The sequence below is a fragment of the Cinclus cinclus genome, chromosome 2 (assembly GCF_963662255.1).
Source record: "Cinclus cinclus chromosome 2, bCinCin1.1, whole genome shotgun sequence".
Taxonomy (NCBI): Eukaryota; Metazoa; Chordata; class Aves; order Passeriformes; family Cinclidae; genus Cinclus; species Cinclus cinclus.
Genome location: NC_085047.1, coordinates 33,586,448 through 33,601,582, shown reverse-complemented (window position 1 = coordinate 33,601,582; position 15,135 = coordinate 33,586,448). Strand labels below are relative to the sequence as shown.

At 45.2% G+C, this 15,135-nt stretch overlaps 1 protein-coding gene across 1 annotated transcript in view; it reads left to right on the top strand.

The window, feature by feature from the left end:
- The window catches only part of TENM4 (teneurin transmembrane protein 4), a 341,874-nt gene that overhangs the window by 75,899 nt on the left and 250,840 nt on the right, over positions 1-15,135 (top strand). Inside the window, exon 3 of the mRNA XM_062514903.1 lies at positions 13,857-14,066. Within this exon, the coding sequence (XP_062370887.1) occupies positions 13,857-14,066 (210 nt within the window). The remainder of the gene's footprint in view (positions 1-13,856; positions 14,067-15,135) is intronic.

The window sequence follows — 15,135 nt, the reverse complement described above, 5'->3', positions numbered from 1 at the left end:
TAGGACTCAATGGCCCATTAACAGAAGATAATTCCCACAGAGATAAGAATGATCACCCTTATCAGTTATGGCCCATCAACAGAAGACATTTCCCACAGAGATAAGGATGATCACCCTTATCAGTGATGGCCCATCAACAGAAGACATTTCCCACAGAGATAAGGATGATCACCCTTCTCAGATGGTAATAGAATATCTATGTTGTATTGTAAACCAGGACATAATCCACCCCTTATTCTATTACCATCTACATTATACCCAAACCAATACCCTATATATATATATTTACATATAATACAGAATGAAACCCTACACACAGTTATCTCTTAAAATAAGGTCTCCTTGCGGTACACAGCGGGTTTACCCATCTTTCTGCATTACCTACCAAGTGTAACCAGGTCCTTGAGCAAAAATAATCCCACTGATTGGTTTGCCTTTGCCTGTGGTGGGATTGATCCAAACAGTCTTTCCTAAAATACCTTTCATGTGTACCACAGGGATTTTGTCTCCATCCACTGTGTGCAGGGGTTCAGATTGGGCAGGACCGGCTCGATTGATGGACCCTCGGGTGTTGACCATCCAGGTGGCTTTTGCCAAGTTCATTTCCCAGTTTCTGAAGGTTCCTCCACCAAGTGCCTTCAGGGTAGTTTTAAGGAGTCCATTGCACCGTTCAACTTTCCCGGCAGCTGGTGCGTGGTAAGGGATATGATATATCCATTCAATACCATGTTCTCTGGCCCAGGTGTTGATAAGGCTGTTCTTGAAATGGGTTCCGTTGTCTGACTCAATTCTTTCAGGGGTACCATGCCTCCAAAGGACTTGTTTTTCTAGGCCCAAGATAGTGTTCCGGGCAGTAGCATGATGCACAGGGTAGGTTTCCAACCATCCTGTGGTTGCTTCCACCATGGTCAGTACGTAGCGCTTGCCTTGGTGGGTTTGGGGAAGGGTGATGTAGTCAATTTGCCAGGCTTCCCCATACCTGTACTTTGACCATCATCCACTGTACCACAGAGGCTTCACCCGCTTGGCCTGTTTGATTGTGGCACAGGTCTCACAGTTCTGGATGACCTGTAAGATGCTGTCCATAGTAAGGTCCACCCCTCGGTCACAGGCCCATCGGTATGTTGCATCTCTCCCCTGATGACCAGAGGCATCATGGGCCCAACGAGCTAGGAATAATTCTCCCTTGTGCTGCCAGTCTAGATCCACCTGTGATATTTTTACCTTGGCGGCTCGGTCCACCTGCTCGTTGTTGTGATGCTCTTCATTAGCTCGACTCTTAGGTACATGCGCATCCACATGTCGAACCTTCACGGTTAGCTTCTTTACTCGGCTGGCAATGTCCTGCCAAATCTCAGCAGCCCAGATGGGTTTCCCTCTGCGCTGCCAGTTGGCCTTTTTCCAGCAATCCAACCATTTCTACAGAGCATTAGCTACCATCCATGAGTCAGTGTAGAGACAGAGCTTTGACCACTTCTCCCGTTCGGCAGTATCTAAAGCCAGCTGGACGGCTTTTAACTCTGCGACCTGACTCGATCCACCTTGTCCCTCGGTAGCTTGTGCAACTTGTCGTGTGGGGCTCCATACTGCAGCTTTCCATTTTCGGTTAGTGCCTACAACTCGGCAGGAACCATCAGTGAAGAGGGCATATCATCTTTCAGTCTCCGGTAGCTCATTATATGGTGGGGCTTCCTCGGCACGTGCCACTTGCTCCTCTTCATCAGAAGATAACCCAAAAGTCTCACCTTCCGGCCAGTTTGTAATTATTTCCAGAATCCCAGGGCGATTCTGATTTCCAATACGGGCACGCTGAGTGCGGAGGGCAATCCATTTGCTCCATGTAGTATCAGTGGCATGATGTGTGGAAGGAACCTTTCCCTTGAACATCCAGCCCAGTACCGGTAGTCGTGGTGCCAGAAGCAGCTGTGTTTCAGTGCCAATTACTTCAGAGGCTGCTTGAACTCCTTCATAGGCAGCCAAAATTTCTTTCTCTGTTGGAGTGTAGTTGTTTTCAGACCCTTTATAGCTTCTGCTCCAGAATCCCAGTGGTCGACCCCGAGTCTCACCAGGTACCTTCTGCCAAAGGCTCCAGGATAGACCATGATTTCCAGCTGCAGAGTAGAGCACGTTCTTTACCTCTGGTCCTATCCTGACTGGACCAAGGGCTACCGCATGAGCGATCTCTTGCTTGATTTGGGTGAAGGCTTGCTGTTGTTCAGGGCCCCAGTGGAAATCATTCTTCTTGCGGGTAACCAGGTAGAGAGGGCTCACAATCTGGCTGTACTCGGGGATGTGCATTCTCCAAAAGCCTATGGCACCTAGGAAAGCTTGTGTTTCCTTCTTGTTGGTTGGTGGAGACATAGCGGTGATCTTGTTAATTACCTCTGTTGGGATCTGACGACGTCCATCTTGCCATTTGACTCCTAGAAACTGAATTTCCTGAGCTGGTCCCTTGACCTTACTTCGCTTAATGGCAAAACCAGCCTTCAGCAGAATCTGAATAATCTTCTCTCCTTTCTCGAAGACTTCCCCTGCTGTGCTCCCCCATACAATGATGTCATCGATATACTGTAGATGTTTGGGAGCCTCACCCTTTTCCAGTGCAGCCTGGATCAGTCCATGGCAGATGGTGGGGCTGTGTTTACCCCCCTGGGGCAGTCGGTTCCAGGTGTACTGCACGCCCCTCCAGGTGAAAACAAACTGAGGCCTGCACTCAGCTGCCAGAGGAATGGAGAAAAATGCATTGGCAATGTCAATGGTGGCGTACCACTTTGCTGCCTTGGACTCCAGCTCGTACTGGAGTTCCAGCATGTCCGGCACGGCAGCGCTCAGCGGTGGAGTCACTTCATTCAATGCACGATAGTCCACAGTCAGTCTCCATTCTCCATCAGACTTGCGCACAGGCCAGATGGGGCTGTTGAAGGGTGAGTGGGTTTTGCTGACCACCCCTTGGCTTTCCAGTTTACGAATCATCTCATGGATGGGAGTCACAGAGTCTCTGTCGGTACGGTATTGCCGACGGTGTACTGTTGTCGTGGCGATTGGTACCTGTTGCTCTTCAACTCTCAATAGTCCCACAGCAGAGGGGTCATCTGAGAGACCAGGTAAGGTATTCAGTTTTCTGATGTCTTCTGTCTCTACAGAAGCTATCCCAAAAGCCCAGCGATATCCCTTTGGGTCTTTGAAATACCCATTTTGAAGATAGTCTATGCCGAGGATGCATGGGGCCTCTGGGCAAGTCACGATGGGGTGTTTCTGCCACCCTTTCCCAGTTAAACTCACTTCGGCCTCTACTGCAGTCAGCTGCTGGGATCCTCCTGTTACCCCAGAAATAGAGATTGACTCTTCTCCTACATACCTTGATGGCATCAGGGTACATTGGGCGCCGGTGTCAACCAAAGCCTTATGTTTTTGTGGGTCGGATGTGCCAGGCCATCGGATCCACACAGTCCAGTAGATCCGATGGTCCCTCTCCTCTACCTGGCTAGAGGCAGGGCTCCTCTATACGTTGCTCTCTTCCTGTAGATAGGTTCTTGAGGTCCCTTCAAGAGGATCAGTCATATCATCGTTCTGATACTGTTTGGAGTTCTGTGCACGAGAGACTGGAGCAGCGTTGACTCTAGATGAGCTTCTTGTGTTCAGTGTCCCTCTTTTCAGTACACGTACCCAGGCTGCTAAGGAGGAGGTGGGTTTTCTATCCCACTTCCTCATGTCTTCTCCATGCTCCTGAAGGAAAAAACAGAGGTTACCTCGTGGAGTGTGTCCTTTCTCCCTGGCTGGGAAACGCTGGCTCCTAATGGCAGAGACTCTTGTTGGTTCTGGTGAGATCTGGTAGTTTTCTGCCTTAAGTTCTTTTTTAAGCTTCTGATGGCCCTCTTCAGTCAAGCTCCGGACTTGCTCAACCAGCCTTGTTTCCACGGTTGAGACATGGGTACAAAATGGGGCAGTGACAGTGTCCTCATAAATTCTTAGTTTATTGGCCAAGACGCCTGCCATGTCCTCACCTTCCCTCCATTGCAGCGTTGCCAGGTAACGGGAGTATATCTCTGGTCCAAGCCGTGCGAATCTCAACCACATCTGTGACATGCACCGGACACAGTCTGGGCTCTTAGGAAATCTCTCATCTTCTGAGAAAATGATCTCCAGCACAGCCAGTTCCCTCAGGCATCGGATACCTTGTTCCATTGTGCTCCATTTTCCTTGCTGCACCTGGAGATCTTCTTTACAAAGGTATCTGTCCTTCACACTTGTCAGCAGTCGCCGCCAGAGGCTGAGGGTTTCTTGGGTTTTCCCGATCCCCTGGTCAATGACCACATCCCGGGACAGAGATCCCAGTTGCCTGGCCTCACTTCCATCCAGAACTGTGTCATTGGCTGCAGCGTCCCAGATGTGGAGCAGTCAGGCCAGGATGGACTTGTTTGCCTGGCGGGTGAATTCCCTCCACAGGTCACGCAGCTCACCCAGGGACAGAGACCGAGTGATGATTTCTGGCTCCGTCTCTTCTGCTGGGTGCGAAGGTCCTGCCACGTCCTCATCAGTGACTATGCGAACTGATTTGCTCTTTGATTTCTTCTTCTGAACGGGGGCAACTGCTACTGGTCTGGGCTGTTCTGGTTCGGTGACAGTTTGTGTGGAGATGCTGATGGCACTTTTGGTTCCTTCTTCCTGGATAAAAGTCTGTGTAGAGACGGATGCTGTTGCTTTTCTTTTGGCTCTTTTCTCCTTTGAGAAAGTCTGTGCAGACATGGACGCAGTAGATTTGTTTCTTTTTTCCTCTTCCTCAAGAATACGCTGCACTACACCATGTAGTGTTTTGTTTCTAAGCATGTTGCAGGCTGTGAAGGCTGTGCAGAGAAGACAAAGCAGAACTAACAACAATATTATGCTGTCCTTGGCATCCAGAGAGAACTCAACATTTCCAAAAACTGCTGTGCCATGCCTGAAAGATTGGAAAAAAATCATCCTTTTCCCCTCCCCCCAGGGGCTGGGTGCGATTGTTGAGACCCCAGATGTAGCAGCCTAGACTAGGACAAACAAACAAAGTTGAGTATATATTCCGAATGATGTTCATTGCCTCAGAGGTTATCATGCAATAGACATAATAGACCAATAAAGCAATTTTTATACCATACCCTGGTCTACACAGGAGCATTACAACCGGCAGATAGTTCCCCATGTGCGGAAAAATATAGAGAGTAAGATATAAAACCCACGTAAGCATGTTGAGAATCATGGTGAATAGGTGGCACAAAATATCCTTGCATCAGAGTTCTCCTTCCTGAAACTTTTATCTCCAGCTGCCTGTGTGTTTAATCTCCAATTCCATTGCCACTGTACAGTACTTTTGTCTGTGAGCTTGGGAGGGAAGTGTCAAGTCTGTACATATGATGGGGCAATTATGGAGTTATTTTATGAAGCAACCCAAACTGGCACTGCCGAAAGCATCTCGGCGAGATTGCCTTACCTTCAGGCAGATTTTAGACATTAAACCCAGGGCTCATGACACTTCCACTTATGCACAAATAAGGATCACCAAGGCTCCCTGTATAGCCAATGAAGAGAAATGAGACATTCCAACTTGAACTGGAGACAGAAAAAGTGGCCTCTAGACGATAAAGGTTGCATTTCCTTGACTGTAGGGAGACACTATAGTGACTATGCTGCACAATGTCACATTATCCTCCTGTTTCCCCAAGCAAGTCCTGGATTTCTCTTAACAACTGCAACCTTCACTCCCTTCAAGAGATGCTTATTTGTGATTATCTAGTTAAGAGTTAGAAATACAGATTTTCTTCTATAGCTGCACAGTTTGCCTCATCATGTACTGTTTTACATATGTGTGCTAGAAGCCATCCCCAGGGGCCAGGACAGAGTGTATCAATGATCAAGAAGTGAACCTGTGCATTTTTAGGAGCTTTGGCTGTAGGATGAATTAGTTTTGCTGTCTGGTAGGTGGGCTCTAACATTATGTGATTTTGGTTAGTTTCTAGTGCTCCATAATTATGTCTCCTCTGGCATTACTTTAAAGTTAATTTTAGAAAATTACTGCCAACCACCCTGCAAGACATTTCTATAAATTTTATTTGCCAGGGCAGGTGAAAAAGCCTTGCAGTGGCCCATGTATAATAACTCTTTCCTGTTGGGGTAGCAGGAGCATGAACAAGTTCTTTGCCTTGGCTAAGCCTGTCAGGAAGAGTTCTGCCAAGGCTAGTGTAAACCATTTTGTTAGCACTAAGCTTAGAGAAAGCGATTTCTATAAAGCCTGCAGTTTGGTGATCAAATACAGGAAAATGGACCTTTTAGGAGATTTGCATGTAATCATTTGCAGAGGACTTCATACTTTATATTGGGTGTTTGGATCAGATAGAGCATTAGTGTCAGACTGAGAGAGGCCACTTCACGGGCAGCTCATCAGACTGCCTACTGATTACATTATTCTTTTACAAGTTGGGTTTGAGTAAAGCTGCAGAAGCTTTTGCAATGCTAAGCCATAATTAGGGGGTTGAATTTTCCTTAAAACTTTAGATGATATGAATTACTTGCATAAATATTTCACAAGGCATGATATAAATATTCTGTGGTGATTAGGATTGTTTATACTGTCTCTATCAGAATAAAGGATTTCTTTCTTGATCCTTCTTCGATTTTGAAAAAGATACAAGAAATCTCCCACATACTTTGAAATTATGTTACCTGTTTGTGCTTTTAAATAGCAGCACAATTTGAGCCTTAGAGACGGATGTTGTAGAAGATTGTGCAGCTAACTTACACAGTCTGTTTCTACTGTTGTGCCTATAAATGAGCAAGCTGAATATCCGGCTCAGGCAATTGCCCGTGTAATTTTCTGAAAATCTGCCGTATTATTTTCTTCTGTTGGCAAAAAATCCTAAGTGTGGCTATGCTGCTCCGAGCACCCCAAGCCCTGGAGGAACTGCACTTCAGAAGGGAACAATTTTCTCCCTGCTCCTCTCCATCTTGCTCAATCCATAATTGTTTTCTGCTGTTTTGGGTCAGCTTAGTAATCTCAGGATCTGGGGGAAAGGAGATCTGAGATCTGCCTTGTTTCTTGTCCATTTCTAACTTCTGCTTCATTTGGGGATTGCATAAGAGCCAAACGCTCGCTCCAGAACTGTGTTGGGACAGAGGCAGGTAACAGACATTCAGCTGGGAGGCTTTTATATATTCCAGTATTTCATTCCTCACACAGCAGCTGCCAATCTAGAGGTTTTCCACCCAGGGAAGGATCTGCTCTGTACAAACAAGAATGTTTCCAAGCCCTGCTGACAGTGACTTTTTGACTTCCTCAATAGAAAATGCACTATCCTGGCAAATAGCTAAAGAAAATCATTGCCTATCTTCACAGTATAGTGGAGGGGAAAAACACAATTTAGAAGAGTAGCACAAATCACCCACAAGGCAGGTGAAGTCCATGTAACATGTGTTCTTCATACTCCACTTCAGCCCAGGTGAATTTATTCATTCCTTCTTAACCTCACATGGCCCTTTTCCCCCCAGTATGCCAGTCTTCATGCAGGGCATGTGATTATTTCTCATTTTCTAGGCACAACTACTCATTTCTTAATTTTAGTGACATGGCAACAGCCCAGGTTTTTCTTGTTAAGATGATATTCATTTGTCCCCTTTGTTTCATTCATTGTCCCCTCTGGCTTTAAAGCTATAAATCAAATACATGAAATTAAATTAAGTAAAATAAACATAAGTGCAGGTGGAAATTCAGGAAATATAAATAACTAAGAGTAGTTTTCAAAGACTGCTTTTTTAATCAATCCTAAACACAAGATATATATTGCCTGTTGAACTAAGAATGTTGTGACCACCTATTGTTAAAGAACAGCAATAAATCTGCACAACAATTCCTTACTCCTATGATTCACTGACGTATTTAGCCAGACAGCTAGTTCAGCTCACTCTTTTTCCAGAGGTGTATTATGCTGTCCACTGGAAAGGCTCGATATGCTGCCATGAGAAAGACATGAATGCTGTTTGACCCTTAGGAAAATTCCTTCTTTCTCCATCTCTGAAGGAGTGAGGCTTCTGGATGCTAAACCAGTCTTCTAGCATGTGATAATCAGGGCTCATCTTCATATACATTCCCCTTCACCCTGAAAAGCAGAATGGCAGATACTCTCCCACTCTCCTCCTCAATCCAGAAGGATCTCTGATGCCCTGAAATACCAGTGGAGTAAATCACTGCCTTTTATATTCTGCAGGGAGCCAAACACTGCTGTGCAGGCAGGGTGTTGTCCTTTCCACTTCATCCTATGTGTCAGCAATCCAGGGATGTCCTGGTGCCCACCCTGTGTGTTACTTTGCAAGGATAGCTCTCACAGAGGATCTCGGCTCCGCAGGACTGCTTCAAGCTTGTGGGGTTTTAATCAATCAGATACACTCTGCGATTAGACTGCCGGAGTTTTAGACTTAATTATTAATTTATTTCTTTTACCATACAGAAGTACTTAAGGGCTATTCAAGCAGGTCATGATTTTCTCCAGCACAAGACTAGCTACCAATTAATATTGATCAGTAATATTTCACATCAATGTCAGTACAGATCACTCAAAACTCCTGTGTCAAGTGAGGAGAAGACAGAAAAGAAATTTAAAAGAAGTTCGTCTGTTTACAGTCTCTTTCATTTGACAGGATAATAAACTCAGCCAGCGCACTACAGAATACACTGCTATCATTTACACAGCCTTCCCGTGAACCCACAAAGCAAAGTTTTAAAGGCCAGAGCTGTACTGTGATGTCTTTTGTTTGTAGTGGTGCTTAATATCATTGGTGCACCATTTCTAACCTTGCTTAGAGACTTTCCTATTTTAAGGCAGTACAAAGGCAATGCCAGTGATAGAACTTAATGCAATCGTTCTTATGTGAGAACTACTGCACTTGTACTGAGATAATCACAATCACAGTACTTCTGCCCATGCCTGCTGTTCCCTTATGGTGGGAATTCTGCTAATTCAAAATACTTTGAGTGTGACAAACAGCGTTTTAGACTGTTTCTGTGGCTAGAGATACAACATGCAGGTACAGGAAATGACAGAATTTCAAATCAAACTATTACACGTCTCTGTGCCTTAGTTTCCTTATCTGTCGGAAATGTAAGTCTGTTCCCCAGAATGGTTTGGGCTATAAGGGACCTTAGAGATCATCTAGTTCCACATCCCAGGCCCTGGGCAGGGACACCTTTCCCTAGAAGAGATTGCTCAAAATTCTGTCCAGCCTGGCCTGGTACATTTCCAGGGATGGAGCTTCCACAGCTTCTCTGGGCTACCTGTGCTAGTGCCTCACCACCCTCACAGGGGGAAAATTTCTTCCCAGTATCTAAACTAAATTTCTTCTCTTTTAGGTTAAGATTCTTCCTTCTTGTCCTATCACTATCTCCTGTGTAAAAAGTCACAGTCCCTCTCTCTTACAAGTTTCCTTTAAGTACTGGAAGGCTGCTGGAAGATGTCCACAGAGTCTTCTTTTCTCCCTGCTTAACAACTCCAACTCTCTCAGCCTGTCTTCATAGCAGAAGTGTTCCAGCCCTCTGACCATTGTATCAGCCAATCTGATAACAGATCCCAACAGATCTGATAACAGTATTTCAAAGTTTACATACCCAATGCTTGTAAAGCCCTTAAAGGTTCTTGGATAAAGCTTGCTGGAAGAAGTTACCAGGTGAAAAAAGCTGATACTACTTATTTATTGATCACAGATAATACCCTTCTGGGTGTACTGAACTCTCTTAAATCCTGTTGCCTTGTCATTTCGGCTCTGTCAGAAGCCAGCCTTTGTATATATCCACTTTTTGTCACCTCTCTTGGGACAGACTGTAAATATATGAGTATAATCCACTGAATGTAGTCCATGAAACAAGTTAGAAGTATCTCTGTGAATGTTCTGATTTCTGGCAGCCCTTCTATTCACACTAGTGTGAATACACCCTTTTAAAATCAGCTCTTGATCTCTGGACACTAAATCCTGTGAGATATAAAGTAATTCTTAAATATTACTGCCAAATGTGCAGGACAAAATGAAAGTGTGTTTACTGTTTGTCTTACTTTCCCCTAACTATTTACGGTCTGCTCTGCTCGTTTCTTCCCTAAATTTAAAGCAGTTGCCTGAGTATTGCAGAGTTCCTCAGTTAAACTGAGAAACAGATTATTTGTACTAACCTATTTCCAAAGTTTGTGTTTCCTAAGTACTTTCATAAATCTACCAGACACTGCAACATATCTTCCTTGATTTTTTTTTAATTTTAATCTGAAATACTGGCACATAGATAAAATAGAAGGTTCTGTTCGGTTTTCCTCTAAATATGTGCTAGTATCACATCACTCATACAGAGACATTCAACAGCTATTGTTCCTGCCTCAAGTCCAAAGAACATAATTTTGACTGCTCACTGCAAGCGGATATATAAGATTGTTACAAATTAATGCCAAGGGGCCTATACTTGGAATCCATTTTGTTTTCCTTTAAGTTCGAAATTGCAAGTGTGCATAATGAATGTGTTATCTAGTCCTTCTGTTTTGTATTTTTGAAGGAGAAACAGCACATTCTGCAAAGTAGCTTGTCCTACTTGCTCAGGTTCCATGGCAACCCAGTAGTGCTGCAAATTCATTTTGCTCTAATCAATTAGAAATTTTGCTCTGGCAGCTGGAATGAAAGTTTACGGGCCAAATCCTGCTTGTTTTACTTGGACCTGCGGTTGCAGTAAATTCAATGAGATATTTGTCTGAGAAGGAGACAAACTTGCAGCGTTTGTCTCTCTCTTGGTTTAATTTTTGTGAAAAGGTCAGATTTAATTCTTGGGTTTCTGTCCAAGCAGGAGAAAAAGGAGGCAATTCTCTTAAAGGATCCAGAACTTAACACATTGCCTTACAGCCTGCCTTACAGCCTTGTTGACTTGTTAAAAAGGAGGGTATTGCATTGTTTCCCATGCATTGTAATTGGATGTTGTCAGCAGAGCTGCATAGTGCACACCTTCCATCCAGCAGCTGCCAAAATCTCCTGTTGAATCCACCCTGTCATTCATGCCCAAAAGGCAGTTTTCCAGGGAGCACAGTGATGTGCTGGTGTGTGCTGCCCTTCATAGCAGCACAGCCCTGAGTGGTTAGTCTGCACAATTCCTAGGGAATCTTCCCTTGTAAAGGTCAAGCACATGCACTGCTGGAAGTGCATGTAATGACCGTGAAAGCCCACGGATCTTCTCATGTGTACTCTGTAATGGTGTAGTTGATTAAAACCCAAAGTTGCCATTAAAAAGGTTTTGGTTATGTTTTTAATTATATTTTTTTTTCCTTTTATCCTTGCCAAAACTGCAATACTGGGAGATGGGGAGAGCTCCTACAAAACATAAAAAAAAAAAAAAAAAAAACTTGCAGCCATGTGGAAATGGCAGAAACTTTCTGATGTGGTCTGACAAAAGCACTGACATTTTGCTTTTAGGGTTACATTTCCAAATTCAGTTCATTCTGCTCCAGCTCTTTATGTCCATAGTACAGAATTCAGGTATAGTTATGCCAAGTGTGATGTCTAAACAAAACACGGGGAGAGATTTGGGGGTCCACTGTAATTGTCCACACTTTTTTTTTTTTTTTTTTTTTTTTAGGCATCCACACCATTAACCTCCCTTTTATGTATTTTGCTGGTGTTTGTGTAAATTAATCAAAGACTTGAAATAATTTTTAGATTTAGACAGTCTTTCTCAATGGCTGGAAAAATGTGACCTCTCCTTACAAAGTCCAACAAAAAAGTATGGGTCTATAGGACGACACAGATTTTACACTTCTTTTCCATTTCAGTCATCATCATCATCATACTAAAATTCAGCCTCTGACTACACAGGATTAGAAATACATGTCACCCTGTTTTGTAATGAAAGTGTAGCAAATCAAAGTCCTGATTTAAACTTTGTTACATGTTGGGGCTCATCAAATCTCTATTGCCACAAAAAGGATGACAAATAGTAGACTCTGCTTCTTCAAAAGCAGATCAGAATTAGAGCTGAATCTCAGTTTTCATGTCAGGGAGTGTGACAACGAAAGCAGTGCTCATCCACTTGCAAGTGCTCCTTTTTCTTCCTGTCTGTCTCCAGTTAGCACAATGGGAAGGTTACAGCCTTGGCACCATAAAAAAAGTCAGGGAGTGTGAAGTGGGCTGCAGATTCCTTAAAAGCTGCATTCCTAAAGGAGGAACTTCTCTGTCTGGAGAGTTGTCAGAAAGAAGGAAGTCCAGACAACTCCACTGCTGATCATAACAAAACACACAGGGTTCAATTTCGGCTCTGGGTCTTCATGCTGTACAGGCTGCTGTTCACACCTAGGCTCTCAACCAACAGTGGCTTTCCTCCTTCGGGTGACAAGTGTGTCTGTGCACAGGTACAGTCCTGTATTCTCCTTGGATCCCAGGGTTTCCCTCTGATGCCACAATTTCTTCTCGTACTATAACTAGCAGTTTGTAAGACTGGCGTATGCCAAGGAGGTGACATCCAAGGGCTTATGATGAGAAAGACTAATGACCAAGGTGGAAGGAAATATAGCAGAACCAGTTTTGGGGCATTTCAATGTTAAACCCGCTTTATTGTTTTGGGTTTCTGTCCTTTTCTGAAGTGTTCATGTTGTGTTTAGTAAGAAATATTGTACAGCTGTGTTGTGAGCTATGCTATGTTCAAAATGTGTTTTTTTAGAAACAGATGATTTTTTAAGCTTGCTAGTTTTCTTGTGCTGACCCTTCTTTTATTTTGATGGATTTTGCATGATCACATTTCAGTATTTGGGAAAATGTAGCAAATTAATCATTATGACTTTCAGTTCAAACGTAGCAAGGGGGAATGTTTAAATGCATTGTCCTGTATTATATGTCTGTGTTCATATTCCCCCTGTTTTTATTGATGTACTGCATGTATCTGACCCCTGCCTTTGCCTGATAGATTTTTTGCCAGTCTGGCACTTCTGACTTCCCAGTTTTGTTTAAAAATATGATTGGAAGAAGACCCTGATAACCATTTATTGCTTAAGTATTCTTTTCCAATCAGATCTACCTAACCTACATGTACCTGATTCAATTTCCTTGCAGTCAGTAGAAGCTCTTCCTCATTCAGGCACAACTCTATGTAAAATAGAATCTTAGAACCCGATTTTTGTGGGTCTCATTTAATCAACGAAATGATGCTGGTCTGAGCTGTGCTTCTGCCCTGCTATCAGTATTTTCTGAGTTGCTTCTACCCCACACAGCGGTGTCTGCACCTTTCCTCCACCTCTTGCCTGTATGGTGCAAGTCTTGCTTTATAAACTAGAGGGAAGGGAATTGTTAAACCAATCCCCGAAAGGACTTTACACTTTTCACTTGGAATCAGAAATAATTCACCTCACAATACGTCGGGCAAAGCTTTCCCGGTAGTGCGGGAGCGCGGCCGCATCGGCGAGCCCGACTCACTCACTGGCACTGAGCGCCCGTGCCGTGGGAGCAAAGCGCATCTCGGACCGGGGGCTCTCGCCAGTGTCAAAATCTTTTAAAAACCCAAACTAAACCCCCAAAAATTCCCAAAAAGCTGACGGGTGCGAGTTTTAGAGGATGGCTCTTAGGAGGATAGGAGTTTCAAAGGACAGTTCCAGCCCGAGGGGCAGCAGGCAATGGGGTCAGATAGGTGCAGTCGGCCGCCTCTCAGGCCGGGCTGCCCCGCTGGGGAAGGCGGCGGGTTGAGGGGCGGCCTTCCCTCGTGCCCCGGCTCGATTTTTATTGTCTCTCTGTCCGTGTTTTGCCGTGGTTTTTTTTGTTCATTTTATTTCTTTCTGTGTTTTTCCCCCCCCCTCCCTTCTCTGTGTGTGTGTGTCTGTGGCCCGCAGGTCCCCCCCTGCCCTGTTCGTCCGCCTCCTCCACCCCCCGCTCGCAGTCCCCCTCCCCTCTCCCCTCGCCGCCGGCCAATGAGGGCCCGGGGCGGTCGCTGGGCGACGGCGCGGCCCGGGCGGCCGCGGGCTCGGACTCTGAGGAAGAGTTTGTCCCTCAGTCATTCTTAGTTCAAAGTGGCTCTGGAAACCTCTGTGTCGCCGCCAACGGTGAGTGACTCTCGTTCTCTCTTTCTTTCTCTCTCTCTCACTCTCTGTGCCTACTTTTTCATGCCCGTCGTGAGAGCTGTGCGAGGGGATGCGTGTTGGTTGGGAGAGCGGGTGCGCTCTTTGGGTTGGTTCGGGGGGTTTCATTAAGAAGTTAAAAGTCGCCTGGCAGAGGGTGGGAAGTGGAGCTCCGGGCAGGTCCGGCGGTGCGGGACGCGCAGCCCGTGGGGGAATCCGGGCAGCGCTCACGGACTTGGCGGGACTTGAAGGCTGGAGCCCGCTCCCACCTGCGGGGGTGGAATTTCGGGGTGGTTTGGCTTTTTCATTTCGTTAACTCCTAGCTGAAAGACTGGCCAAAGAGCCTCCCGCTTCTCTGTGCGGGCGGCAAGGTGCAGCCTGGGGGCTGGCGGGGCCGGTACTTGTGGACAACCTGTCAGCCAAGGGCAGCATGGATAGGAAAGAGGATGAAGAATGCGAAGTGTTCCTTTGATGTGCTTTGTGACAGTGGCATCAGCACCATCCCAGAGGAGGGTGTCTGTGTCTAGTCTCCCTCCGAGGCCCTGAGAAGTGCCCTCAGGGGCAGTATGTGAGGAACAGCAGCCGAATCACATTCTATTGCGATGCTCTGAGACTCCCCGATGGGTTTGCTGAGTGTGCTCAGCACCGCTGGATGGTCCGTGATGCTTAAGTAAATTGGAAGGAGAGGAATGAAATTCACAGTTCTCTGCTGCAAAGACAGTGAATCATAAATGGGAAGGTAACGCTCATTGGCAAAGAAATGTGAAGTTTCATCAAGGGTAGTGTAACCTGACGAAGTGCAGATTACAGCAGTGGAATAGCAGTGGCCACTCAGGCCGCTGCCATCCGGCTTGAGTGATAATTGCTCACAGGTCTGATTTATGATGAAGGAGAAGGCATTCAAAGATATCTTGAAAGACAGAAAGAAAGGTGAGAGAGAGGTTTACTGCAGCTGGCAACGGCTTAACTGCATTTATATTAAGCTTCTAAGAAGGTTTCCTAGTATGCTGTTATCTTCAAGTAAGGAGAGAAAGTTTGACATTTAATTTGTCTG